Source organism: Cardiocondyla obscurior, linkage group LG14 (assembly GCF_019399895.1).
Source record: "Cardiocondyla obscurior isolate alpha-2009 linkage group LG14, Cobs3.1, whole genome shotgun sequence".
Taxonomy (NCBI): Eukaryota; Metazoa; Arthropoda; class Insecta; order Hymenoptera; family Formicidae; genus Cardiocondyla; species Cardiocondyla obscurior.
In genome coordinates, this window is record NC_091877.1 from 3,354,970 (window position 1) to 3,382,710 (window position 27,741).

Genomic DNA, 27,741 nt, shown 5'->3' on the forward strand with positions numbered 1-27,741 from the left:
CAAGTCAAAGTATACGTGGAAACTTGAAAAATTGACAAAATGACGAAAAATCGCTGCTAGAAACAAAGTTTCAAATATGGACGGGAAGAAACGACATGACTTGAGACTTCCATTAAAATGTCCGTGCAGTTTTTGTTCTCTGTTCTCTTTTTAACTAAATTTTTGCGCCGTTTACTTTTCTTTTTTCTCTTTCTAACGTGAAAAAAAGGAGGTTAAATAGCGTAGAAAGTTGAGCTGAAAAGAATAGATTTCTTTATTGATTATTTGTGTATTTTACCACGCGAGTGGTTGCATCTAAACGGGCCTTAATACGTCAATACGAAATAACACATTCCACACAAGCACATTTTACGTTAATTGAAAAAAACGCTCCGAAGGCATCGAAGTGTCTTTTGAACCACCCTGCCTTGGGGATGAAAAATAAAGTGGATAAAGGTGTGCGGTCATGTCTGAACGGCTTGACATATGTAGATTAAGCTGCAGTAGTAAAACTCGTGAACTTTGAACCGTATTATCAGCAGTGGACTGTCTTATCGCCGTCCTTATACGTGCCGATGTCACGAGAATTTACGTCAAAACTAACGTGAAATTCGAAAGCAATGGCACCAGGACGAAGTAACGTTGTTAACAGTAATCAGCTCAGGAACTCTTCTAGCATTTCGCCCAGGTAAAATGTCGACGCGCATTTCCGATGATCTTCGTATACGTCCACTTCATCTTGCAATGCACGACAGCCTTTGACTTTGATTAAATCTTGTTTTGATACCTTATCTGATAGTGGATTATACAAGAATAGGAAAAAAATAAATAAATAAATAAATAAATAGATAAGAAAGTTGTATACTCGGAGTAAATATAATCTACATATCTATGATATAAGTAAAAACTTTGATTTTTTTTCCAGCATGCCAGGACCACACATGCTTTTCCAAACTACTGGAGCTGCTCCGCCACCGTTGCCACCTCGCCAACCGTCACAAAGCTATTTAGGAAACAATGATTATAGGCCGTATGGTTCTGGTTTTGGTTATGGGAGCTATGGATCAAGTTTTGGCTATGGAAGTGGTTATCGTGGTTACGGTGGATATGGATCTTTTGGTAGTTACATTCCCTATTCTGGCAGTGGTTATGGAATCAGTGGGCATAGTGGCGATGTGGAAAGCAGGTGTGTTAGAAAGAAAATATTTATAAATATATAATTTGAAAGTTGGGGACTGACATACTATAAAACACTAATAAAATTTTTTTTTTTTTTTAATTTCTTGCATTTAAGAAATGTATTAGATTTTAATCTTGTGTCTTTGTCTTTGGCTAAATCTAACCCACTTTTTATATTACAGGTTTCAACAGTATGCAGAAGAAAGTACAAGATCAACTTTTCGTGTAGTAGAAACTGTATTGCATACATTTTCATCAATTACAATGTTACTAGAGTCAACGTATTTTGCATTGACAAATTCCTTCCGAGCAATTTTAAGCGTGGCAGATAATATTGGAAGACTACATTCGACAATTGGCCAACTATTAAGTACATTTGCTTTAATCCGCTTTATGAAATGGGTTTACAGAAAAATTTTATTTACACTTGGTAAGCTTTTTGTATAACCGACCCTTGTCTTGCTTTACATAATTTGGAATCGTTATTTTAATACATATTTTATTACAGGTCTTCACACGCAAAGTGCCGTTGCTGAAGACTTGTGGCAATCAATGTCACAATTAAATGGAGAACAGCTACCGATTACATCAATGGCAAATAATCGAACTTCTCCGTGGATGAACATTCTGCTTCTTGGCGTGTTTGTCGCTCTTCCATATCTAATTCACAAAATATCTAGCAATATAAGACAGAGTCAAATAAAAGGTAACTAGTTAAAAAATAATGTTCTGTCTTTTGCAAGTACATTTTTTAGAGTAATATTTGTCTTTTAAATATAATTTAAATACTTTAATTTTATATGTTTGTTAAATTTACAGTTAACGATCCAAAAGAATGGGTAAAATGCGAGGATCCCGTATGCGTGGCGACAGCAATGTATGATTTTATGGCGGTTTCTAACGAAGAATTGGGTTTGAGAGCCGGTCAGAAAATATGGTTAGCACCGCGTTCCTTGCAGTTTAAGAGTATACCAGGTTGGTGGATAGCTACCGACAATAGAAATGTCGGCTTAGTACCCGCAAACTATGTAACTATAGTGGGACAATTGAAGAGAAAGTCTGAATCGGAAAGCAATGGAAATGTCATTGCATCTTCGATAATTCCAACTTCTATGCAAAGTGCAACTGCTTCTGATGAACAAATGAATACACTAGAACCCAATACTAGCCAACAGAGTACTGCTGAGTTTTCTGAGAATAATATTAAAAGCGATCTTCTTTAGTCCAAATGCATTAAAAAAACTTAATCTAAAACTATTTGGTCGGAAAATTATCAAGTTTACCTTAAATATATGGCCTATTATATATTTACAGGACACGACTGATAAAGTAATATTACAAAATACGTCGAACATTTCCTGGGTATTAAAAAAAGCGTGACGAATTTTAATACATGCTTGAATTATGTTACAAAAGTCGAAGGTTGGCGAGACTTTATGATTTATTTCTATTGGGAGAGAGAAGCTAATCGTTAGATTTATTAAGAGTATTATGAAATAACCGATTTTGACTAGTTTCAATTTACAGTGATGTATTATCTATCTATATTAAAATTTTTTTTAATAAGAAAGTTTTCAACATGCATATATTTATAAAATAAGCTTTTAAAGATGTAATTAAAGAACAAAACATAAATTTGCATTATCTTGCAGACGTCTATAATGATTACTCGCAATAAATTTATTAAAGTACAATATTTTTATTCGTATTGTAATAGCACTGGAGTCTGATAAACATTTAAATAAAACTTTATATGAAAATTAAATTTTTTATCGTTTATTTATATGATTAATTGTATTAGTTTATAATCGGTTGTTTCATATAAAGTAATGATGAATTACACGTCATAAACTCTCTTTATAAATAAATATTCATAATATAAGGCCACAATCGTGTCTAAAATAAAAAACAAGGCAATACAATCGCGTTTGTATTCGAAAATTAAATAGCATGAAAATTAATATACCAAAAATTTGCAAAATATGAGATAACTTGAAACTGTAAAATTTTCATGAGATCTTTGGCATAGAAAATTTACGATTATAAAAGTTTTATAAATTCAATATATAATTCTAATCATAACTGCAATATTTAACCATGTAATTATTGGTTTATAAATAATACGTTGATATCATTATGATAAAAAATTACGTTCTTTCAATTAATAAATTAATTTGCTTTTTTGGTTGTTGCTTTGAAAAAGTTAACCGAATATAAAAGTATAAGCGCGGTTGTGTTCGATAAGAACTATATTATTTATAATATCTGCAATTAGAATTTTGTACATTTTGTAATATTTCAATTATAATTTAACATATATATATATATATATATATTTTTTTTTTTTTTTTTTTTTTTTTTGTGTTTGTATCGTAGCCCTATTTAATATTTTATCATGGTGATAATTTCAAATGGTATATATACATATGATATTTATAGGCACATTTTTCTTTAAAAATTTAAGTTTTTTATTTGTAGGATAATGTAATTTGTAAGATTCAACAGCTCCGATGTATCGTTTAACGTCGAGAATTGTTTCTCTTTGTAATGTTTCAAATAAAATTTATAAAATTTTATTATATGTTAAATAATGTATAAAAGTATTGGTATTTTCTGTTTTAAAAGTCAAAGAAAATGTGGTAAAGTAAAAATTATATTAAATTTAGATACGCATATAACGATTTAGATGACGTACAGTATTAAACACGAAACAAAATAAATATAACTACAGATTATTGAATGGTCGTCATTAAGTAAATTACGGTTTAAAATATGCGTATACAGACGAAAGTTTTAATGTAAAACATTTATTTTGCAAATCCCAAGAAATTTAATTTATAAATTAAACTGGAAATATATATGTTTAAGGCATACGACGAACAATATAACGCAGATACCGTATTATTTTACGAAAAGCACATATGTATTCATATACATATATTTCATGATGACTTTCGCTAATATTTTCATAAAATATTCCTTTCTGCTAATTTTAATTTACAGGTTTGGCTTTGTTTGAAATAAATCACCCGTATTTAAAAACATGCCAATGCATGGAATAGCAAAGTAACACTACACAATACAGAAATTGCACGCTATTTTGGCGTATTCATAATCACATTGTTTTCTAGCAGCTTCTTCGTACTGTCGTTCATCTAAATAATAAAACAATTGTCTTAAACTCTAACTAAACATTAATCTTCACTCATAATTTATAATTTAAGAATAAATTTGTATAAACACGTTTATGATACTGATTTTGTTTAATCTTTTACGGCGCGTATATCATAAACTTAGGAATTTTGCAACTTGTTGAGATAATTACGAAACTTACAACTTGACTAAAACAATTTTAATTGTTCCAAAAGCGAATTAAACTAATTTTAACGACGTCTTTAAAAAGATATTTATCAGATATTAAATTCAAAAAAAGTAAATAAAAAATATAATACATATTCAACAACATTTAGTTTGTTAAATTTATAAATTAAATAAAAATTTATAATAGCCAATTTTCTCGCTTTCAGAGCAATTTGAGTTTTCTGAATGAAACATACCAATAGATCCTTTAAATGCTGAATTGTCCTTCATTCTTCTAGACAAATGAATTGGGCAACAGTAATAAGACACATTTATTACTCCAAATCACACATGAATTATGGTTTAGCAATCTCTTAAAACTTTTCAACTTAAACACACATACGATGTCATTTAGTTTTCAGATCACAAATAGAGAACGGAAGTTTTTCATCTTCCTACCATGTGAAAAAGTTTATAATCAGGATTTAAAAAAAAAAAAAAAAAAAAAAAAATATATATAGAATACAAGTTTCACATTTTGTAATCGATATGGTGCTTTCGTCAATACGTATATATATTATTCAAACAATATATATATATACACACATAACGCACTTACGCTCCAATAAAAGTTCACTCATTTCCTAGAAAAAGCTAACTAATCCGTCGTAAACTTTTTTTTTTCTTTATTTGTTTTTTTTTTAAATTAATAGAAGGAATTTCGGCGCCCACTAGCAAGTATCCAATAACATACGACTAACAGTAGGAGACTCGTGTATAATTCTTTTACACTTGTATTTTCATAATTTGCACTACATTAAAACCATATATATTAGCCCTCTATGCCCAGCTTGACTATCGGTCTTGAATTTCTTAAAAAAAATTAAATCTAACAAAATAATTAAGAATATTCAAGACTGGTAAAGATTAAAATAAAATATAATAAAATTAAATTTAAAATTTGCGACTTTCGTAGTTTCGACAAGTAAAACCGACGCGTCGAACTTCTCGAGCATACAAAGGGCTAAAGATATAACATAAAATATATTATACAATATGATATTCGTGATAATGTGATAGCATTCGCCCATTGTTCCCCTGTACTGCCACTTTTATTTGCAGCAACAAATTCGCGCAGTCGGTAGAAGAATCGTCAGAGATCGTCGATATCTCTCGGTAATGCGGTTTCACATGAACACATTATCATAGTTGCCTTTACATGCAGTGTCCCTGAGTCGAGCTTACTGTGGGCAACACGATATTCACATCGCACACCTGAAGTTACCATTCAGCGTCCCCGTTTGCCTTTTGGAACACATAGTCTTTCCCACTTAGATTCATTATACCGTCTTTTAGATAAAACTTCCACTTATTCCGACTTCTTGTGATCTGAAAACAAAATGTTATCGCGTGTGAAATAAATTGACTTTAAACGTTTTATCGTAAAAACAAATGTAAATCATTTTTTCATACCTTATCGTACTGACAAACGACAACGTTATCGGTATCGAAAAGATCAGCGGGATCGTCATCCGTAACATCATCTTCGGAATTAAGAGGTTCCTAATACAGAAAATTCTTTCATAAAATAACTACCGAAGTTATTTAAAAATTATTAAAAAATATTAACCTCCTCATGAGCCGCGCTCTCATCATTTTCTTCCTCTTCTTTTTCATCGAGATCTTCGTCATCGTCATCATTATCCTCTTCTTCCTCTTCATCGTCATCATCGGTAGAATCACCTACTCCTCCATCTAACTGATTTATATTATTTTGCTGAAAAACAGAAACGAAAAATATATATTACTTTATAAAATATGTACATGTATGCGTGTATTAATCTATTAACCATTATCTTATCTTTTACATTATATTCTCTCATGTCATGTAGACCAAATATTCTACTTTACCTGGTTTTGAGGCGGCCTTTGCGTGACAATGCTGTTTGTACTTTGTGTGACCACTTGAAGAGGCTGATTTACTTGTAATGGAGTTAAAGTTGCTTGTCCTTGTAATGTGGAATTAACATGTTGTTGCAACAGGGTTGAAGCTAAATTTGCAGGAAGACCCATAGCAGCAGAAATTACAGGACCAGTTAAAATTGTATGTAACTGGTTTGCTATGAAAAAAAAAATATTATAAAAAAAATTAGATGACATATGCATGTTTTTAAATTTATAATGATAAACTATTGTAAAAAAAAAAAAAAAATATTGTATAAAAATTTGGTATAAATTATGAATTTGTATTATAAAAATATTTAATACAGTTTTATACTGTATTTTTGTACTGCACAAGTTATTTTTAATGAAACACAATAAGATCTTACCTTGAAGAGCAGATGCAGGAACTTGTATGCTTAAAATCCGCTGTGGGCCATCTGGAACCCCTGGCTGTGGAGGTAAGGTGATCTGTATGGGTACTTGTCTGTCAAGCACAGCAGAAGCAGTCACCACTTGTTGCACTGGTGTTGTTGAATGTTGTTGCTGCTGCTGCTGCTGTTGCTGTTGTTGTTGCAATGGTGTTCCTGTTGAAGGATGCATGTGTTGCTGAGGCTGCGACGATTGCTGTGGTTGTGCTTGAGTTTGTGGTGGCTGCTGTTGCGATTGCTGTTGAGATTGTGTTTGCGGCGCTGTGTTTCCAGCAGGAGGTTGTACAAAATGATTTCCTATATTAGCTGTTACAATACCAAATGTAATACAACGATTTATATATACAAAATGTATCACCACTATCATATGTTCTATGAAACATTCGATAGTAGTGAACCACTTTGTACAAGTTGCATTTCACTGTGAAATAAAAAAAAAATGTAAAACTGTTGCTGATCATATATATTGGGTTTCTATTAATGCATACTTTTATTGACAGTTACAGCTTTGTGCGTATTGAGTTGAGGAACTTGCGGCTCTGGTGGATCTGGATTCAATTCCACTGCCTTGCTGGCCATCAATTTTGTTTCCCATATTTGCTTAAGCTCTTGCAGGACTTGTTCGTCTACACCTTCGTCGATAAATGCCTCTCTCACCCCAGTTATTACATCTTCTATCACAGTGTTGTATAATTTTAGCTGCAAAACAATTATGGTAATATTCAGTCTGTTATTATAAAAACATGTACATACAAATAATAATATGCAAATATCATATTTTAACAGAAATGACTAAAAAACATTATATAATGCATTATTATTTGCTATCTTAATAAGTTGATTAAAGTAACGAACGTCTTTAAGCAAAGGTATTGGCGCAAATTACATTCTTTTGATATCTCTGGGATCTTTTGTGTTTATTCTTTTAATAAAATTTTTTATTCGATCTTTTCAGACACTTAAATATAAATTAAAGTAGTAAATGTACAAAATAAACCTATTTGTGCATTTCAGATTTTTCCTGGTTTCAATTTTATTTGCTCTAGCTTCCCTATTAAGGTCAAGACTCTAAGATTCAAATATAAAGAAAAAAAAGATTTCAGCATTCGAGTAAGTCGAGTAAGGTATGTAAACATCTGAACGTTTGCTCAGAGATATCACAAAAAAATGTAATCGCAGCTTGGCACTTAAACATTAAACGACTCTGTGCGATAAAGATCGGATATGGGCCTACACGTTAAACGACGCAAACGTGTCTCGCGATTAATTAGTTGGAATTATTCAGATGCAGCCTTCTCGTTCCGCAACCGAGCATCTACGAATCGCCGGACGCGGTGATATTTTCCGGCGGTTCCGGTCAGCGGTTCTGCCGGGAAGCCGTTCACGCTCGGTCGTGAGAAGTTCCCTGCGAGAGTTCGCGGCTGGCCGCTTTCATCTCTACTCACCACACTCGTCTGGCTGAGGGCCATCGTGGCGCGACACGCACGATCGGCGTGGACGCGCTCGGGCCGACCGGGAGGGAAAGCAACACAAGAAGGACGGTAATCCGCGCGTCGCCTCAGAAGCCGCACCGACGCATTGCCGTCGTCGTGGGCAAAATGGGGGAAGGGAAGACCTTCGGAAGAGCACCTCACGTCTGATCGGTACCTGCGAAAACGAAACGCAGAGCCCGCTACTCGCCTCGCTCCACGGTAAACTTGCCCCAGCTCGCGCACAGTACCCTGCAGTACTGCACTGCACTACTGCAGGACAGTTAGAGCAGTTAGAGAGAGACCCGAGCAGAGGGTGGAAGTGCGACGTGCTTCGATCTGCGCATGTGTCGTGCGACTTTTCGCGAGGTAGGCGGGAAGGATTCTCGACTGGGGGGATTGTGTTCGGGTTCCCGATTTGACCCACTGACCTCGCGAGGAGACCTCGGTGATCGATCGAAAATCCTGCCGCCGCTAATCCGTAGAAGCGGAAGTCGCGGGTGAACTCATGAAGATCGTGCGTAAATCTAGGGACTTTTCTCATTAGTTGCACAGCGCCCCGCACGACGTCGAGTCAGTATCGTTTGAAAGGAGAACGTGGAATACGATGCGGTAAGATTTTCCTTTTTGTCATCGATTATTTTGATCTAATGTTTACTCTTTCACACTTAAAGATTGCAGCCTGATGCCTTGAACTGACGACACGGTAAGGTCGAGAGTTGTTGTTTTGGTTTTGATACTTGCACGATGATCGGATCAGAAATCGCCGGAGAGTGCATCGCCTGTTCTCTCTCTCTCTCACTCTCACCCGGCCTTCGCCATTTTTAAAAGGGGCTCGACGATCGTCGGCGACTCCGATTCACTCCATCCAGCCACTACGCCATTGAGAGGGGGAAGGGAGCACCCGCGGGCGGCCGTGAGGTGACCGAGGTGGAGGAGGAGGAGAAGGAAGGAGGAACCAAAGTGCGCGGCAGCGCGGTGAGGTAACGCTGAGAGGTGGTGGGTGCGTGCATGCGACGTTTCGCTCGCTCATCCATCCGTCCGTCGTGATTTCAGTGATACGTTGTCGCCCAGGGTGTTGACGAGGTGGTGTAGCTGCGAGAAGACTCGTCGTTCATGGGCGTGTGCCAGAGTGCGGCCGTCAGCTCGTAAGGAAGTTTTGGTCTTCGTCACGGGTCCCGTCTTGTCCCGGGACCTCTTGGTTCTCTGTGCGAAGAGCGGTGTTTTCGCGCGCTCGTTTCCCACCCGCGGACGAGGGTGAATTACGATGTAAACGCGCCAACGGTGAGTCAAGAGTACGACTCTTTTTCTTTCTTGCGTGCCGCCACATCCCTCTTCGTTCTTGCCAGTCGAGGAGGGTGGACCACGGGTGTCCAGGTGTCAAAGGTGAAAAGCGCGCGAGGGAATTCTCTCCCTCGTTTCGGGAGTCTCGCCCTGACGGCGACGTCGAACATACACCGCACCGGGTTGACGAACACGGGCGGCAGGCATGTCGGGCGCACCGCAGATGTCCAGTGGGCTCAGTAAGCTGAAAAAGAAGCACTTCCGGGTGAAGCACCAGAAGGTTAAGCTGTTCCGCGCCAACGAGCCGCTGCTCAGTGTGTTTATGTGGGGTGTCAATCATACGGTAAGACAACGCTAGTGTGCGCCTTGACGTTTCTTTACTATCCGCGGTGAAACGTCACCGTTTGCTATTTTTCTATTTTCATTTGCGTGTCGCCGACCGTTGCGTCACTAGCCGTCGGACGGAACAACGTAATACACGTTGGATACATTCCACGGCGTTGATTTGCGTGATACCTTAACGCCTTATAATTAAGTCAATTGTTGATTAATTCCGTTCCGTATATATATAAATACTAGCACAAAATATACGGATGATGTGTCATCTTTCGGTATACGTTATTTTTGAATTCTTTAACTCAGTATTTTTTTCCTCTTTGAAACGGATTATTCGAACTTGACCGCTGAACTTTTAATTAATTAAGCTCGTTATCTCATGAGATAAATTTATGATTATTATGTTTACTGCATTGCAGATAAACGAACTTAGTCACGTTAACATTCCAGTAGTGCTCTTGCCAGATGATTTTAGAGCTTATAGTAAGCTGAAAGTGGATAATCATCTCTTCAACAAGTAAGTTTGTTTTCTCTTTTAATAAGATATTAATCTTTTACTCAATTGTTTTTAATTGACTTTTATCTTTCATATATGTTTTGCTAATTATAAACATGTGTATGTCCACTTTTCTAAATATACATTAGTAACTGTATATGTACAATGAGATAATCTTGGAAATATCTTTAGGCAATATATTGGTTATTACATATATATGTAACACTTAGTACCGAGCCAATGTGTTGGCAACTGTTTTTAATTTTAGATTTGTTTGCACTAATGAGTTAAAGCTACAGTATCACCTCCAATAATGCAAAGATATTTGCTTATGCATACTAATTTTTATTTTTTTTGCAGAGAGAATATGCCCTCCCACTTCAAAATCAAAGAATATTGTCCGTTAGTCTTTAGAAATTTGAGAGAAAGGTTTGGAATAGATGATTTGGATTACAAGGAGTCAATGACAAGGTAATATATCCGTGCGTTGATTATCTACGCTAAATCTTGACGTATCTTGACATGGTATGACATTATGTATGGTATATAGAAAATGCACTGTCACTTTGCATTAAGTTGAGGACAAACTTGCTTTCACACGACGTTGCACGACGATACTATTCGTCAGAAGTAAATTAAGGATGAACGGAGGCTACTGTAATCGCTTTATAATGTAAGGATTTTGATGTGGTAGATGTCGGGTGTTTAATCCTTCGCGAGCAAAGCAACGTACGGATTTGGTCGAAGGAATAAACAGAAGACCTCGTCAATTGGTTCAGCGCGCCGCTACCGTTCCGTCGATTACCCTTTCCTCTCCTTCTTCTGCCTCCTCGCACAATTCTATTCTAAACAAATCGCTGCGTACCTACAGTTTTAAACCGAAACGCCTGAGGTTAGCAAAACTTGATTTTGCCATGCTGTGCGTTTATTTAACCAAATTAAAAGCCTACCCGAGGTGCGAGAATCGCCGTGACTAAGCGTGATAACGCATTAATATCTTAATGATTGCTTCATTCAAATGCGGTAGTTTAAATCACTTTGCGAGTGGACGCTACCATTGTAAGCTTGTCCGATTTAAAGCATGGGTGAGAGAATATTTCAATCGAATCATTATCATTAAAATATTGCCCACAGAAATAACCAAGACAATTAACAAGTTAAGTGCTTTATATCGGCAACCATGAAGATAGTAATAATAACGATAATTATCTTATTGAATATAATATGAATTAGAGAATATTAAAAAAAGAAAAAAATGTATAATTTTTTAATTTTCATTATTTGTAATTGTCATTTAATATTCTCCTATTAATGTGATTATTTATGGTAACTCTAATATCAATTCAATTGCTTCGCACGCCAGGTATTCGGCTATATCGGCATACCCACCAATTATATCTAATATGCCACTCTTTAACAATGATTCAGATTTGTCAAGATCGTGCTCCCATATTGCTCCGTGTCGAATTAAAAAAATCACTGTTTGATATCCTTTTAAAAATACACATCACGCACGCATATCCAAGATGTAATTTGCACATTTTTTTTTTTTTCAGATCGCAACCAATACTTGACGATTCCTCTGGGAAGAGTGGCGCAAAGTTTTATCAATCTTATGACAAGTTATTCATAATTAAAACCATCACGAGCGAGGAAGTGGAAAGGATGCATTCGTTCTTGAAGCATTATCATCCCGTAAGTAAAATCGGAAGTGAATGCCATGAATATTCGAGGCGACATGGACCATTGCGTTGCAGTACATCGTCGAGCGACATGGAAAGACGCTGTTGCCGCAATATCTGGGAATGTATCGGCTGACCGTTGATGGGGTCGAGCACTACGTGGTCGCCATAAGGAACGTATTCTCGAATCACTTGACAACGCACAAGAAGTTTGACTTGAAAGGCTCAACTGTTGACCGGGAAGCGTCGGATAAGGAGAAAGAGAAGGATCTCCCTACCTATAAAGATAATGATTTTGTTAAGGAGGGTATGAAAATATACATTGGAAAAGAGGCCAAAGCTAAGTTAATAGAAACATTAACCGCCGACGTAGATGTAAGTATTTTTACAAAAGTAATAAAGTTCGGTCGCAAGGTTTTGTGCTTGTATCTATTTTAAGAGTTACCTTGAGTTATTTGTCGAGATAAAAATTGATTTTGCCAATTGAACTTGCGAAGGACTTTCAAGCACTCAAGATAATCTGTTTGTCTCTAGTTTTTAACGAGATTACACTTGATGGATTATTCCTTACTCCTCGGCTTGCATGATTGTGCGCGCGCCGAACAAGAAAACAGAGAACGCGCGGAAAGAGAGGATGAGGAGGAAACACTTCGTGACGAAGAGGATGACAGTGAGTCCGGGAGTGGATTGGAGTCTCGAGGTGTTGGTGCAGAGTAAGCAACATAATTTTCTCTTTTTTTATTGAAACAAAAACTGGATTATTATTTTATTTAGGCATTAATAATTTATTTATTTACAGCCGTCTGTGGAGTTGGAGTGACGTCGGTCACGCAGTTACTAATATGGCAACACCTCCCGAGTCGCCTCATGCCGCGTTAATGCGTGATACCAGTCTACAATATCAGTCTCTCTACGAAAATGCGATAATACCCGAATTAGATATTTACGCTATTCCTAGTAAAGAAGGTACCTTTCTTAAATAAACGAGCACCCAAATGCAATTAACGAGATGCGAACGTAAAAAAAGATGCTCACTATATATATTTTTTTAGGTGCTCCCACGAAGGAGATTTATTTTTTGGCCATAATAGACGTGCTGACGCATTATGGCGTACGTAAACAAGCGGCGAAAGCAGCCAAGACCGTCAAATATGGTGCTAACGTCGATGGTATATCCACCTGTGATCCCGACCAATATGGCAAACGTTTCATAGAATTTATGAGCAAAGCCATAGAGTAAAGAGTATTATTAATCGTTGTGCATAAAATGATGAATTTACGATATTACCGCTTACTGTGTACTGTCGGAATGAAATCGAGTTGATCGCAACCCGCACGAGAGAGAGGGAGGGAGTCTTTGAGACTGAATCGTTGCAGTCTGAGTTCAGTTTGCTTTTCAGCACTGATTATCTTCTTAATAGCGCTTTCACTTGCGGTTCGCGTGCGATCAAATAACAGCGGGTAACGAATCGCTTGTTTCGTGAGCTTTTTAAGCAAACGCGTCCTTAGCCGATATTTCTACGCATCGGTATTGTTTACTGAATTTTGTGACAAAAGATTTTTATCTTCGATTACTATTATTGTGTTTACGTTGTTTTATTTTAGTCAGTCTTTATGTCAGTTGTGAAGAAATGTGATCAGTTCTTCAAATCTCTGTTATTTGAAATTGCTCGTTCTCTATGATAAAATATTCAATCGCACATAGCGTTACACGTGCACACTTGCAAAACGCGCAAGAATTTTTACAAAGTGGAAAAATGACGCCTCCTCTTTTCTCTGTCGCTCATTCTTTCTTCTCGTTGCACAAATTTCAAAAAAATGAAAGCGATAATATCCAACTATCTTGTATCGTTCAATGAATCGTCTGTGGCAGAAAATTAACGGCATTGGAGTGTACACCAATTGAATAGGCAATATTATCTGAGTACTGATTAAATGCTCGCAAAATTGCATAAATTTTTATCCACCGATATCAGTAGCATTACTGTCTGAAAATGTATTAACAAGTTTTTTTTTTATAGCTGACTGATTAACGGGCATGAGTCATGCTATTACTGTAGAAAGATATCTAACTTGATGTGTTACCGTGACAGTAAATCTCAACCAAGCATTGACGGCGCTTGCCAAGTATAAAACCGTCTGGGTACACGCGCCTAATCATTTTATCATATAAGATGTAATTTTAGTAGCTCGTCAAGACTACGAATGTCGTTTCGCTAAAGTTATTGATAGTGGTGTATACCTCGCAGTGTCGAAAGAAATGTATGTAACATACACACGCACACATACATGTATATGTGTGTGTATAAGTATATATATTATATGTATACACACAAATATACATATACAAATCATTACGAAATAAAATACACTTTGTAAATGTTAGGCTTAGTTTGGTTCAACAAAGTTATAAGTTTTATCGACAGTTCGTTTGTTTTGCAGAAAACATCCGTGAGATATGGCACGATCCGTATTGAACGATATCCATATGATACATATCTCTTTTTGATACTTGTCACGGCATTTAAGGCGGCAATTTATTATCACGGATTTTATTTCGCAAGAAAATACTCAGAAGAACGACGAATCGTTCTTCCGATGATAAACACTTGCAAACTTCTGCACAATAAGTATCGTTTGTCGAAAGTTTCGACATGGCTCGTGAATTCTCAGCTTTATTCCGTATTGTTCGTAAATTTGTTTACTTGATAAGAAAATATTTGGACGAGAGGTGAACGTAACTGTTGAGCAACTGTTTTATTGTACGTGTATAAAAAAAAAAAAAAAAAAAAAAAAAAGAAGAATGTGCACTACGTTGCGTAAGACAATATCTTTTAATAATATGTAACAAATACACACACACATACACCAGACATATACATACATATATATGCATATGTATATATATGTAAAATTTGTTAGAAAGTCGATTATAATATAACAATATTAATTACTCTAATGTTTAATACATTCATCTAGTCTTGATACTTCTTAATTTTATATTTTACCGTTTAATCACGCGCACCGGGATTAACGAGTGCGATAGACGAAAGGAGGAGGGAATGTTCGTTGCTGCGTATTTGTTGCAGGATATTTTAACTTTTAAAAACATGACCGCACGATTGTCAATCGTACAATAACTAAAAACTTGTTTCAACAGAATTCTTCGGCGGCAACATAGCAGCATTTTAATAAATGAAGGATTACATCCATCCGTTCGCATGCGTCCTCGTGTGGCAACGACAACGTTTTTTTGTTTAGATTAAAATAAATTGAAATTCATCGGTACGCAAAATCACTTGTGTAGCTTTATTATATATGTATAAGATCGCAGCTTTTATTTCTTTCTAGTTCAGTTCATCATCTCGACATGTACAGAGCCGTCTTCCAGCATACATATATATTACTATGTATGGATACTTTGGAATTGAAGCGTGAAATATTACTTTACATTAAAAGAATAAAAATAAATTAATTGTTCTAATGTATGAGATATTTAGATTCTATAAAACTGATGTCAATCGTGAATTCCAAGGTGTTTATATGAAAAATAATGAACTAAATAAAATGGCACTCTCAAATATATCTGTTAAATAAATAACAAGAAATAAATAAGAAATGTAAACTCTGCAACTGTCTCGCAAACTATACCTTAGGGCTTACAAAAATTTTGTTTATTTTTTTTTTTTTCAGCTGTTTCGAGTGATATCGCGCGCAACTAACTGCCGCCATGCGCGTCACTATTCATCGATAAGAAAGCACCGTTTTTTACCGACTCGAGTATTACTTGAATGGCAAGATGGCGCTACGTGATCCCTTCCCGTCGATCCCGGGCGCATCGAGGCGTTCGAACGTCCATTATTTTTCATCTAACACAAGCTGGAAGAAAGAAAAAAGAAGATCGAGGGCGTAAGACTTACACGGAATTCCATCTATTTAAAATATTTACATAATTTTGCATAAACTTGAGTGCGTACACCTGTGCATAGCTTAAAATTAATTGATCTGAATCGGATCAGGGTCGTTTGTGTGCGAGTGCCGATGATGAAGCCGAGCCGTTGCAGCGCTTTTCGGTAAGTACCGATTGTTTTTCTCCACCTCTCCCTCCTTCCCATCTTCCTGCACCAAATTGCATAATCTAAGTAATCGCCTTCCGCGATCGTAAAATATTGTACGAGAAAATTCCCCGGCATCAGCCTGTCAGCATCTGTTATCTTATTGATATTGCTATTTTACGTAATCTCCTTTATTCCAACGCTTTTGTGGTGCAGTTTATGACGGTATTTGTTTCTTTTTCTATCTTCTTTTTTTCCTCTCGGCAAACTCGAGTTGTGAAAATACACATGCGGTATTATATACGTGAAGATAACCAGAAAATAATGTATGTATATTGCGACAAACCTTCGAGTCAAGTTTACCTTAAACCTAGCGTTTTATTATCAGAACATTAATTGTAAATCTGTATGTGTGCATGATCTTGGAATGAGATGAGCTTTGTATTTTAAAGTTAGAGTTGACAGTAATTTTTTTTTTCCACAGTTTTTCGTTTATTTTCTTCTCAAAATGTAAATTTAATTTTTTAATTATTTATTACAGTGATAAATACAATTTAATTCTGAATTTTAATGCAAACTCTTTGCAAGTATTGGCTTCAGAAGGTAACTCAGAAGTTATGTCAAGTTTCAAGATATAATTCTATTTGTAATCTCTGTGCATTTTAATATGCGAATATTTTAATTATAGATAATCATTCTATTTTTATAAATGGCATTAAGTTGCAAATAGAACTCTATTCTGCAAGTTCTACAGCCATTTGGAACAGAGCATCGTTTTTATAATGAACAAGTAAATTGCAGTGCCAGACTTTAATGTACTTTTAATCACTCTCACAATGATTGTTCTATGGGTAATTATGATAATAATTAAGTGTTACATGCGTTACTCTCGCAGCTGGTTTTTATCGTAAATCATGATTTGATCAAATGCCTAAAGTTCTCAGACAATGAATCAGTATAGTCTATGCAGCTCGAACAGACGAAATTAAGAGGCACGGTCTTATTTTACAACAGGCAGTTACCTCGTCTTTGTTTTCTTTTTAAATCTCGTAGGGGAAAACCAACGTGTTAAAAAGGCGCTTTCGAGATATTGTCAGGTTTACGTCGCCGTTCACTTAATTGCCTCTCGTCGTGCTGTCATTACCCCACAACCACACTGAATTTTCATGACATAAAACTTACGTCAACTTTTCCGTTTGCTCGCGTTTCGTGGAAGTGCATTGCATCCTTGAAGTTCAAGCCAAGCGTGTGCTCGTGTAGTCCGTGAGTGAGATTGATTAAACTGATAACACTTCGTTTTCATAGAGCGGACCTGTGTTTCGTCACTGTCTTTACATTTATCTTACGAGACATTGAACCGACAAGAAAAGACAAAAAACGGCATGTGCAGATCGTACGTAGGAGGGTAATGAGTGCTGATGAAAGTTTCGAGCAACCGTGGAAGACAAATTGCAGAATTAAATGGGACGAAAGGTATGTTAAATAATATCATAATCGCTTTAAGAATATTAGAAGAAAATAAGCCGATGAGAAAAATCACGAAAACAGCGTTTATGCAGAAACATATTTTTAACTTATTTTTTTTTTTTTTTTCTTTTTTCTTTTTCTTTTCTTGCAATATGTTGAAAGTTTAGATAATGTTAACGTCAATTTTAACGTTACTTTTCTTCGTAACAATTATCGATTACGACACTCTTGAAATAGACGATAAATTTATGCGTTCGAGTATTGTAATCATAATTAATTCGACTTACAATTAATCGATCTTTTATTCGTAGAATTAACAGCGCTTGTCATAGAATGATATTTTTATAAATCGTGTGCGAATAACAAGAATTTTTTTCCAACTTTATACTTTTCATTGAAAAGAAAATAAAGGGTATGACTATCAGGATTTGTCTTATCGCAACGACTGTTTCAGGCGTCGTACGTGGTTTCGACGGGCGTAACAAATCTTGGTCTAGTTATAGACGAACCGATAAATCCTAATGGCATCGAAATAAATGGAATAACTCACGAAACAGACGACGTGGTAATTATTCTTTATGAAAACAATAACTAGAATTTATAGTCCGTTTTATATATTTTTTATTTAGTCTTATTTGACTTTAGATAACTGCATTATTACATCATAAAATAATGCTTAAGATAGTCTTCAAATAAGAACTATGATAACTATCTTTTTAGATAATAATCTCACACAATATGAGAGCAACGCTTTCGATCAAAGCGATATATACAATTAAATAATAAATGGGTTTGCACAGCTCATCTGTTTTAGGGATAATTTTGCAAAAAGAAGAAGAGCATTCTTGTCTCGCGACACAGCCCGTTTTTATTTGCGCTGCATGTACTTAATGAAACAAGTTGATTTGTTTTTTAAAGTCATCCTGATAAAGGATCGGCTGTGCAAATACTTTTCTTCCTTCTGTCGCTCTCTGCATGTATTTTTTGTGTAGCGGAAGCCGGAACGTCAGCAATGGGGAAACGACAGAGAATTTTTACTATCTTGTATCGCTATGTCAGTCGGCCTCGGTAATATATGGCGATTCCCGTTTACGGCATACGAGAACGGCGGCGGTGCCTTCTTAATACCGTATATCGTCATCTTAATTATCGTGGGAAAGCCATTTTATCTATTGGAGATGATCCTAGGGCAATTCTCCAGTCGGTCGGCCGTGAAAATCTGGGACATTGCACCGGCATTTAGAGGTGCGCATGCATTTGATATTTACATTTATACTAGAACACATATCCTTCTTAATTTTTAAATAATTTTACGATTATTTAATTTTATTAATTTAAATTTAATATTTAAATATTAAATATATTTAAAGTTTTAAAATGTACTATTATAGCAAAAATAAAATTAAACTCTTAGGCGTTGGCATCGCGCAATTTATAACACTGCTGGCATTAGCGTCCTATTACTGTTCCTTGATGGCGTTGACGTTGTTCTACCTCATCGCCAGCTTCCAGACAGAATTACCATGGGGAAGATGTCAGAAGGAATGGGGCGAGTTTTGCGTAGACTCCTTACCCGGCAATAACTCTACCAGGGTGGAGAACATTAGCTACTCCAGCTCTGCTGAGCTATATTTCTAGTAAATTACTTTAAAACAATAAATTAGCTACTGACAAATTATTTACGTAAGGTATCTCGAAACTCACAAGATGACTGGAATTTTATAAAATTAATAATAAAAGATAAAAAGGTTATTAAAGAAAAATGTATACTGTAAATTAATGGAAGAATATTTTTCAATTTAAAAAATGGTACTTTTAGGATCCAATCTAAATGTATATTAAAAAAATATATAAAAAGTGTATATAATGATAATAAACTGTTTTATTTTTTCAGCAAAGAGGTATTACGAGAAAAAGACAACATCGATGATGGCATTGGTGCACCAGACTGGCGTTTGACGATCACGCTTTTTATTAGCTGGTTGACGGTCTTTCTTGTGGTAATACGCGGAGTACGCAGTTCCGGAAAAGCAGCGTATTTCTTGGCGATATTTCCTTACGTGGTTCTCATCGTGCTGCTTGTAAGGGCAGTCACGCTTGACGGATCTGTCGCAGGTATTCTGTACTTCATTACACCGACATGGGAGAAACTGTTGACGCCGATGATCTGGTATCACGCTGTCGCCCAATGTTTTTTTTCATTAACTATATGTTTTGGAGCTGTCGTTATGTTCGCTTCACACAACAAATTTCACCATGACCTATATCGGTTAGTTAAAAATGCGCTACATTATTATTAAATATGTAAATATTGGTTTTAAAGAATTTATATTTTTTCACATTTTGGTCGGATAATTTTGCTTTAATATTTTGCAACAACAAATTTATTAGCATTTATTTCTAATTAATATTTCTTTCCTAATCGTTATTCTCTCTGTAAAAAAAAAAAAAATAATATGGCCGCAAATACAAAGGATATGTTAATTAAACAGTGAAGCGCGTGTCTAATTGTCGTTTGACAACTTTTAAATAAGTTTTACGTTTGTTAGGGACGCAATGATCGTGACAACTCTGGACACCTTTACTAGTTTATTAGCTGGCTGCACTATTTTTGCTATTTTGGGTAACCTCAGCCGTGAACTTGGAATCAAGGATATTGGTGCAGTGATGAAAAGTGGCACAGGATTGGCATTTATTTCTTACCCGGAGACAATCGCAAAGTTCACGATAGTACCTCAATTTTTTGGTGTCGTATTCTTCGCGATGCTATTTGTCCTAGGCATTGGTAGCGAAGTCGGCCTTGCTTCTGCCATAATTTCCATCGTGCACGATCAATTCCCGAAGGTTAAGTACTGGCATATAGCAGCCGGCACTTGTTTCTGCGAGTTCTTAATTGGCCTCATATATGTCACGCCGGTATGCTAATAAGACGCGATTAATTATTCTTTTTGTAAATCAATGCCGTTATCTTAATCTTATGGGTTTTATTTTACAGGGCGGTCAGTTCATGATAACCTTCGTTGATTATTATGTGACCTCATTTATAGCTTTTCTACCGGCTGCTTTCGAAATGATTGCCATCGCTTGGTCGTATGGTATGTCTTTTTTCTTGTTTATATTATATATTCATTATATATATACTCACATAAAATTTACACCATTAATTAACTTACCAAACGAGATTGAAATAAGTTAATTTTAGGGTTGGGTAATTTCCTGAATGATATCGAATTTATGCTGAACAGACGGTTGTCGATATTTTGGCGAATTTGTTGGAGCGTCCTTACTCCTGGAATTATTCTTGTAATTTTTATTTACACGTTTGTTAATCTCGAACTGTTAAAATACAACAATAAATTCTATCCTTCTTTGATTTACGGTAAGTTATTAAACTTAGATAAAATCCCAGTGTTTAAAAAAATTTAATTAAAAAGTTTTTTGTCAATATCTATAAATAATTAATTTTCTTATCATAAAATTACTTATTTATATATATTAAAAAAATTTTTTTAATTATGTATATTGTCATAATCATTTATATATTTTTTTATCAATAGAAATAGGCTGGATTCTTTTCTCTATCGCTGTTTTCCAAATACCTTTGTGGATTGTTATTGCGATATTTAAAAACAGACATCTTCCTTTTCGAAAAGTAAGCGAGAATCAACACTCATAAAATTTTATGTTCACTCTACACTTTAATACTATTATATTACAATAGCGTTAATCTTTTTTAGATGATCAGCGAAGCCTTCCGACCTTCGAAATCATGGGGTCCGAGTAACGTGGAGGATCGTAAAAAATGGATGGCCTTTCGAGATCAATGTGATGCGGAAAAAAAATAACTTGTGACATGACGATCACTTTAGTTTATTTCCGCGTAACTTTCGAGAGGTAACTTTCCGATGTTTTTCGACAATGAGGTCAATGAAGTAGATTTTAAAGTGAAAAGCAAATCTGTTTGCATCTCATTTGCTATTTTACTAAAACGTTAAATTTAGTGTTACAATTACTGGGATATGTCATTATGATGTTACTGCACTATGTTTTAATGACGATAATAAGTGCTTTCGTCTCCCGTGTTTCGTGAAAATCGCAATTCACTTGTCCTTGCCGCATAACTGTACGTTCTTAAGCTTCGTGGAAAATAGAGTCGTGCGAATACGACGATGTCGCCATGACCTGTCGAGTATAGCACCGTACACAATATTAAAATAATGACCAATATTGCTTTAAAAAAAAAAAAAAAACTGGCAAAGAGGGAAAAAGAAAGAGATAGAAACGTATGGAATATTTTACGAGTTTGGTCTTCTGTAGAAAGAATGCGAAGCCACTCTCTTCGTAACAAGATTGCTTTTTAATATGCATAATTGTCGATAATCGACAAATTATGAAATTTATATTGTATTTAAACTGATAAGGAAAGGAAAGTTTTCTTTAAATTTGCATTTTTAATTTGCACAGACGATTTCAGATGTTTTATTATGCAAGAATATGAGCGAGATAAGTGCCGCGTCTATGTTTGTCTTTTTCTCTCAACGTTGTGACGACCGAGAGAACCTACCGGTTCTCCTTTCGCTTGGAAAGGTCCTGCGTCATTGCTCACTAAGCGTGACGTACGATGACATCACGCAACTGTGACGGAATTATTGCGAATATAGAAAATACAGAAAACAAAAAATTTATATCTCTGCTGTGCGCAATTTCCGCACTTCCTGTCTCTCCGTCAATGATTCCACAAAGAAGCTTCTTCTGCGTTAATCGACTGGGAATCCTTTTGTTCCCTACCTTTCATTGCTTCGTTTTTTGCAAGTTTTACGAGTGCAAAGCACTTCCTATCAAATAGTACCTGCCTCGTTTCTTGTGGGGAGAAAAATTTCCATCTCCTGCCACCACTTTCTCTTCCCTGTCGAGCAAGAGACTTGTCCTATTTTTTATTACCTGTTGAGAGGAAACTCCCTCGCTCCCTTCGTCTTGTTCATCCTGTGCCATCATCTTATCTGAGCGTGAGCTCGCCTATCTTGCCTCTGCCGCTTCAAGAACCGCGCGGTCTAGAGTTTGTGTAATTATCCTTTTGCATGATGCTACATGATTCACTCACTGTCGCTCCTACCTAGCTACCACCTGACCGTCCACCTAGACGATCGTTGTGTTTCGCTCGCGAGGCGCAGTGTTCTGTCACCTACCGCCGCGGGGATATATAGTAATGGTTATCGTTTTATCAAATGAGTTTCCGAGACAGTCGTGCGGGAGAGAGAGCATACCTCGACGCCCGATCCGACGACCAGTTTACGTCGGTAGCGTCAACGTTCGTAGTATCCCTTCAGAACCCAGTGGCAATTGCGTCCCAGTTTTCTACCTTGTGCGAAGACCGTTTCCAATTCGCATTCGCGTCTCTCAACGTGACCGCGTCTTTCACCATCCGCTATGTATGAGACAGTAAGTGAACGATTTGTTCGAAACGCCAAATAGTAATTTTAGTAAGCATTCAATAAAAAAATAGAAAGTGTCAGGCAAGAGTAATTGTATGCATAACGCTAATGTGTTAACGGTATAATTGACAACGCAATGACTGAGCAAAAGAATGATAGGTGTTTAAGCGCGAGGTGAATGTAAGACCGCGTGCAGAATCGGTGTCTAACTTCTCGTATCCTCCTCTGTACGTTGGGTGCCTTTCGTTTCTTTTCTATCGTCACATATATCACGGCTCGTGAACGATAAGTGAAAGTCAGTACCCTAAATGTAAGTATCATGGTCTTGCAACGTCAGATCGGGATTAGAATAAAAAAAGAATTGCGCGATAACACCCGTGAAATTGAACAATGTTCTTCAAACGAGATAAAATAATCCCTTTGTTAACAATAAGCGTGAAGACAACTAATTTTGTAATGACTTTAATGTTTACCGAGTGATTCCTCGAAGGATTTTCCCGAGAGCATTTGCAACCATAAAATCATCGTTTGACATTTTTATTGTTTGTAATCGACTGTTATAGTTGCTCGTGTCAACACTTTATTATTTCGATTTAGAAAAAATCGTTTTACACCTCGCAAGGTACTATTATTATTCAGCTTACTATGCAGTACCTGCAGTACTTTGATCTCGACGGAAAAAACATGCAGCTCGAACAGACATTTCCTCTTAAACTCGTTGGCACTGATCTATATTTTTATTGCATGCATTGAAACTAGATATATAATTCTTATTTTCATTACGCATTTACCTGGAATGTGTTCGTATAAAATGAATAACAACTGAGACTGAAACTAAACTATCGTTTATGTTTTTATTGCAGAGGGACAAGAAGGAATTAGGCTTCGATAACGTCGTCTTTCAAATAGAAGAATCTCACATCGGAAATGGCGCAACGAGGTATTACCCTGAAAGCTTGAGCGTCTTGGACGAGCAGGTCGTTGAACTGGAAAAAAAACACAAGACATGGAACAACAGCATGGAATTTCTCATGTCGTGCATCGCCGTGTCTGTCGGTTTCGGCAATATCTGGCGATTCCCGTTTACAGCTTATGAGAACGGCGGCGGCGCGTTTCTCATCCCGTACGTGATTCTGCTCTTTCTGGTGGGAAAGCCGTTCTATTTTTTGGAAATGATCATCGGACAGTTCTCTAGCAACTCCTCCGTCAAAGTCTGGAGTATGTCGCCGGGTTTCGTAGGTAATTTTTCGATCTGATAACTTTTATATAAAATATAGGCGAATTAAAGACAAAAAAAAACGCATTAGCGAAAGTAGATTATAAATAGTGATTAGAAATTGTAGATGTTTTTAATTTTACGTAAAAGTCTGGTTAAAAATCAATTTCTGTAAAAAATTATTAATTTTAACTGATTTTTTTCTGCTCAAGTATTTTCCCAGATTTTATCACATTGCATATGTTACGTTCAAGGCCGATAATTAATAATAATTCTCATTTAAATATGTTTTTTACTGATTCATAGGAGTCGGATGGGCACAATTCTGTTCGACTATCGCTTTGGCAACTTACTACAGCTCACTGATGGCACTGACACTTTATTATCTGATTGCATCTTTCTCCGCTGAACTACCTTGGGCTACTTGTTTAAAGGAATGGGGTGATACGTGTGTCGATTCGAGTACTAAAAGAAATCACAATGTAAATAATACTGCGGAAGGAAACATTAGCGTTCTTGATAAATTTTTTAACGGCAGTGGTAAGCCTCAAAGCTCAGCTGAACTGTACTTTTCGTAAGTATTATCTTATCGTGCACCGAGAAGATGAGACATGCCTATAGAATACATTCTACAATTTGTGCTTATAATTTTGACGACAGAGCAATATTTTTCAAATAAACGAGTCTAATATTGGGAATGACTTTAATTGGACCTAATATTAGAAATTAGAAACTAAAAATTTGCAGTAAACCGTGATTTTATTTAATATTTTAGCTAAGGAAAAAAACAGAGATTAAATTAAAAAATATTTTGTTTAAAACAATCGCGATAAATGCTGTATATGGTAAAATAACAATTATGTACAAGAATAGATGTAGAGACGTATTTATTTCTAAATTTTTAACATTTTACAGGCACGTAGTACTGCACGAAAAGGAGAACATCGACGACGGAATCGGATTGCCGGACTGGAAGCTAACGCTATGCCTGTTTGGTAGCTGGGCGGCAGTCTGTGCGGTACTTTTTCAAGGTGTAAAGAGCTCCGGAAGGTTTTCTTATTTCTTAGCCATTTTTCCGTACATTATACTGATTTGTCTATTGGGTCGCGCGGTTACTCTCGATGGATCAATGGATGGGATTTTGTATTTTATCACTCCGAAATGGTCCAAACTCCTGGAGCCGACCGTTTGGTACGCCGCCGTAACCCAGTGCTTTTTTTCACTCTCTGTCTGCTTCGGCAGTATTATCACGTATTCCTCGCACAACGGCTTCAAGCACAATATCTACAGGTGAGAAAAAAAAGTTGTACTTGTGAAGATTTGTATGAGTTTATATGTGATTAAATATTTTGAAAGTTTCACAAAACTATTCGGTATAATAAAGAGAAAAAAAAAAAAAAAAAAGAAAAGACGAGAAAAAAAGAAACATAAGAGCTTTGCATCTTATATCGGACATATACTTAATATAAATAATTATATTTGTATAAAATAATTTTAGGTTTTTAAATTTTTTGAATATTTAATCGTAGTTTTATAAGTTGGTACGTTTGATTTTCTGTTTCGTGTGGCATCCGTGACTTATAGTAATCGTATACCAACTTAGAGACGTCATTATAATTACTTCGTTGGACACGGTTACGAGTTTGCTGGCTGGCTGCACGATATTTGGGATTCTCGGCAATTTGGCATACGAGTTAGGTGTGGAAGATATATCCGAAGTGGTCCGAGGCGGAGCTGGTCTAGCATTTGTGTCTTATCCCGATGCAATAGCGAAGTTTAGTTTGCTACCACAGGTAACGCTATTTATTTTCATCGCATAAAGGTATACATATATATTTTTTTACTGCTGTAATTAGATAAAGATGTTAAACGTTTCTTCTAAAAAAAAAAATATCTTACTGTATGTTTATCTTGTCATAAAATATCACTTAATGCTGTCGAGTGAAATATTATGTTTCCTTGCAGTTATTTGCTGTACTTTTTTTCGTTATGATGTTTGTCCTTGGTGTCGGCAGTGCAGTAGGAATGACCACAGGAATTATCACTGTAATAAATGAGCAATTTCCCCGGTTAAAAACTTGGCAGATCGTAATTCCGACTTGTTTGCTTGGTTTTGCAATCGGCACGGTCTATGTAACACCGGTTAGTAAAATTATGTGGCTTAATCAAAAAAATTAATTTTAGTATTATATTTAATTATAACTAAATAAATTTTGTAGGGTGGACAGTTTATTTTAACCTTAGTAGACTATTATGGCACGTCATTTGTTGTTTTTATCTTAGCGTCGTTTGAGATGACTGGAGTGATATGGTTTTACGGTAAGAATTATTTTTAATTACATCATATTTCATAGTTCTTTTCATGTTTCGAATTATCAAAAATTCGTAGTTTACTTTAAAATGTTACGTCTTTCGATAGGTTTTGAAAACTTTTTGGAAGATTTTGAATTTATGCTGGACCAAAAACCGAGTACTTACTGGAGGATATGTTGGTTTATAGTGACACCGTTAATATTAATAACAATTTTTATTTACACCGTGGCCACTTTGTCGCCTTTAACGTACGGTGGAATACCATTGCCGGGATATGCACATGCTATCGGATGGACGATACTCTGCATCGGTGTTCTTCAAATACCGCTGTGGATGATGATCGCAATGTTCAAGAATTGGGAATTGCCATTTGCACAGGTATTAATGTTAAAACGAGATTAAATTTCATTGAAAGACGCAATACAAATAAGTTTTACGTTAAATATTTTATGAAAACTTGAATATTAAATGATAAACTTTACGATTTGTTGCGTTGTTTAAGATGGTAAAGAAAGCTTTCGCACCCGCGAATGGATGGGGTCCACGAGAGGTGCAACAACGTAAAGATTGGAAAATCTTTAAGGACGAGAGAGCAAAAGATCGGAAGAAGAGGATTCAACCGATCTGGAAACAAATACTTTACGTTCTTTTAAATATGGAACCACATTAAATCGTAAAATTTTATATCATTTCGAGGTATTCTGAAATTATTCGAAGATTCAGTGATTTCTGCCGCGGCAGGATCCGCGGCAAAATCCACGAGATAAGTTAAAAAAATATATAAAATATTATATATTCTTTAATCCCTTAACTGCATAAGGATTTTTAAGAGGCTAGTTAGTTTTTTTTAATTATTTAACATAATACGTTATTGAAAAAAAATATAAATGGTTATAATTTTTATCAATTAAATTTATAATACAAAGAAATTAATTATATGTAATCGTTTATTTTATAATATCGCGGTTAAGGGATTTGTAGTTGTGTATTTAAAACTTTGCTTTTGCTAGTTTCAATAATTCATTTTTGTGTGTAATGTTGCATTGCGTGTAACATGACGTATGACAAAGAGCTGCCACCGTTATTTAGAGTTTATATATATCCGATCGCTATACGATCATCACCTAAACATCATAAACTATCAAAGTAGAAAACATATTA

General features: G+C 35.7%; 5 protein-coding genes across 12 annotated transcripts; 4 read left to right on the forward strand and 1 right to left on the reverse strand.

Annotated features, from left to right (window-relative positions):
- Positions 1-155: 155 nt before the first annotated feature.
- Positions 156-3,734, forward strand: Pex13 (peroxin 13). The gene is made up of 5 exons (XM_070665938.1): positions 156-667; positions 905-1,165; positions 1,341-1,588; positions 1,667-1,864; positions 1,978-3,734. The coding sequence occupies exons 1-5, from the start codon at positions 600-602 to the stop codon at positions 2,379-2,381; spliced, it is 1,179 nt and encodes a 392-aa protein (XP_070522039.1). The 5' UTR covers positions 156-599; the 3' UTR covers positions 2,382-3,734.
- A 1,495-nt stretch (positions 3,735-5,229) lies between these two features.
- Tfiia-l (transcription factor IIA L) lies at positions 5,230-8,575 on the reverse strand. 3 transcript variants are annotated; one of them, XM_070665940.1, is made up of 7 exons: positions 8,276-8,575; positions 7,319-7,529; positions 6,789-7,091; positions 6,370-6,578; positions 6,089-6,235; positions 5,932-6,021; positions 5,230-5,847 (listed from the first exon to the last, which is right to left on the reverse strand). In XM_070665940.1, exons 1-7 carry the CDS (start codon positions 8,297-8,299, stop codon positions 5,740-5,742), a joined length of 1,092 nt encoding a protein of 363 aa, XP_070522041.1. In that variant the 5' UTR covers positions 8,300-8,575; the 3' UTR covers positions 5,230-5,739. The 3 variants fall into 3 exon arrangements, with proteins under 3 accessions (XP_070522041.1, XP_070522040.1, XP_070522042.1); XM_070665939.1 differs by having other exon boundaries at positions 6,789-7,136; XM_070665941.1 differs by lacking the exon at positions 8,276-8,575 and adding an exon at positions 8,065-8,257 and having other exon boundaries at positions 6,789-7,136.
- A 203-nt stretch (positions 8,576-8,778) lies between these two features.
- Positions 8,779-14,901, forward strand: Pip4k (phosphatidylinositol 5-phosphate 4-kinase). Of its 3 annotated transcripts, XM_070665934.1 has the most exons (11): positions 8,779-8,911; positions 8,974-9,282; positions 9,356-9,926; positions 10,339-10,436; positions 10,776-10,886; positions 11,110-11,307; positions 11,972-12,110; positions 12,173-12,472; positions 12,632-12,810; positions 12,897-13,063; positions 13,150-14,901. In XM_070665934.1, exons 3-11 carry the CDS (start codon positions 9,789-9,791, stop codon positions 13,335-13,337), a joined length of 1,518 nt encoding a protein of 505 aa, XP_070522035.1. In that variant the 5' UTR covers positions 8,779-8,911; positions 8,974-9,282; positions 9,356-9,788; the 3' UTR covers positions 13,338-14,901. The 3 variants fall into 3 exon arrangements, with proteins under 3 accessions (XP_070522035.1, XP_070522038.1, XP_070522037.1); XM_070665937.1 differs by lacking the exons at positions 8,779-8,911; positions 11,110-11,307 and having other exon boundaries at positions 8,977-9,282; XM_070665936.1 differs by lacking the exons at positions 8,779-8,911; positions 8,974-9,282 and having other exon boundaries at positions 9,294-9,926.
- Positions 14,902-15,536: 635 nt separating this feature from the next.
- LOC139107990 (sodium-dependent nutrient amino acid transporter 1-like) lies at positions 15,537-24,012 on the forward strand. 2 transcript variants are annotated; one of them, XM_070665926.1, is made up of 11 exons: positions 15,537-17,625; positions 18,074-18,184; positions 18,612-18,864; positions 19,034-19,256; positions 19,514-19,888; positions 20,169-20,535; positions 20,615-20,714; positions 20,822-20,998; positions 21,177-21,271; positions 21,357-21,513; positions 23,915-24,012. In XM_070665926.1, exons 1-10 carry the CDS (start codon positions 17,614-17,616, stop codon positions 21,462-21,464), a joined length of 1,821 nt encoding a protein of 606 aa, XP_070522027.1. In that variant the 5' UTR covers positions 15,537-17,613; the 3' UTR covers positions 21,465-21,513; positions 23,915-24,012. The 2 variants fall into 2 exon arrangements, with proteins under 2 accessions (XP_070522027.1, XP_070522028.1); XM_070665927.1 differs by lacking the exon at positions 23,915-24,012 and having other exon boundaries at positions 15,537-16,170; positions 17,458-17,625; positions 21,357-21,976.
- LOC139107987 (sodium-dependent nutrient amino acid transporter 1) lies at positions 22,114-27,652 on the forward strand. 3 transcript variants are annotated; one of them, XM_070665920.1, is made up of 9 exons: positions 22,714-23,058; positions 23,915-24,290; positions 24,574-24,841; positions 25,183-25,557; positions 25,871-26,060; positions 26,233-26,409; positions 26,487-26,586; positions 26,687-26,958; positions 27,083-27,652. In XM_070665920.1, exons 1-9 carry the CDS (start codon positions 23,047-23,049, stop codon positions 27,248-27,250), a joined length of 1,938 nt encoding a protein of 645 aa, XP_070522021.1. In that variant the 5' UTR covers positions 22,714-23,046; the 3' UTR covers positions 27,251-27,652. The 3 variants fall into 3 exon arrangements, with proteins under 3 accessions (XP_070522024.1, XP_070522021.1, XP_070522023.1); XM_070665922.1 differs by lacking the exon at positions 22,714-23,058 and adding an exon at positions 23,116-23,361; XM_070665923.1 differs by lacking the exons at positions 26,233-26,409; positions 26,487-26,586; positions 27,083-27,652 and having other exon boundaries at positions 22,114-23,058; positions 26,687-26,905.
- The last annotated feature ends 89 nt before the right edge of the window (positions 27,653-27,741 follow it).

Excerpts from the sequence above, each read along its gene's own strand:
- Tfiia-l (XM_070665939.1), bottom strand. The coding sequence starts at position 8,299 with ATGGCCCTCAGCCAGACGAGTGTG. Across the intron at positions 7,530-8,275 it reads CCCTCAGCCAGACGAGTGTG|CTAAAATTATACAACACTGT; the intron begins GTGAGTAGAGAT and ends ATTGTTTTGCAG. Across the intron at positions 6,236-6,369 it reads AAAGGCCGCCTCAAAACCAG|CAAAATAATATAAATCAGTT; the intron begins GTAAAGTAGAAT and ends TCTGTTTTTCAG.
- Pip4k (XM_070665934.1), top strand. The coding sequence starts at position 9,789 with ATGTCGGGCGCACCGCAGATGTCCAGTGGGCTCAGTAAGCTGAAAAAG. Across the intron at positions 9,927-10,338 it reads TGTGGGGTGTCAATCATACG|ATAAACGAACTTAGTCACGT; the intron begins GTAAGACAACGC and ends ACTGCATTGCAG. Across the intron at positions 10,887-11,109 it reads TACAAGGAGTCAATGACAAG|ATGTCGGGTGTTTAATCCTT; the intron begins GTAATATATCCG and ends TTGATGTGGTAG.
- LOC139107987 (XM_070665920.1), top strand. Across the intron at positions 24,842-25,182 it reads TCAGCTGAACTGTACTTTTC|GCACGTAGTACTGCACGAAA; the intron begins GTAAGTATTATC and ends AACATTTTACAG. Across the intron at positions 25,558-25,870 it reads TTCAAGCACAATATCTACAG|AGACGTCATTATAATTACTT; the intron begins GTGAGAAAAAAA and ends ATACCAACTTAG.
- Pex13 (XM_070665938.1), top strand. The coding sequence starts at position 600 with ATGGCACCAGGACGAAGTAACGTTGTTAACAGTAATCAGCTCAGGAAC. Across the intron at positions 1,589-1,666 it reads AAAAATTTTATTTACACTTG|GTCTTCACACGCAAAGTGCC; the intron begins GTAAGCTTTTTG and ends ATTTTATTACAG. Across the intron at positions 1,865-1,977 it reads AAGACAGAGTCAAATAAAAG|TTAACGATCCAAAAGAATGG; the intron begins GTAACTAGTTAA and ends TTAAATTTACAG.
- LOC139107990 (XM_070665926.1), top strand. Across the intron at positions 19,889-20,168 it reads TTTCACCATGACCTATATCG|GGACGCAATGATCGTGACAA; the intron begins GTTAGTTAAAAA and ends TACGTTTGTTAG. Across the intron at positions 21,272-21,356 it reads GACATCTTCCTTTTCGAAAA|ATGATCAGCGAAGCCTTCCG; the intron begins GTAAGCGAGAAT and ends AATCTTTTTTAG.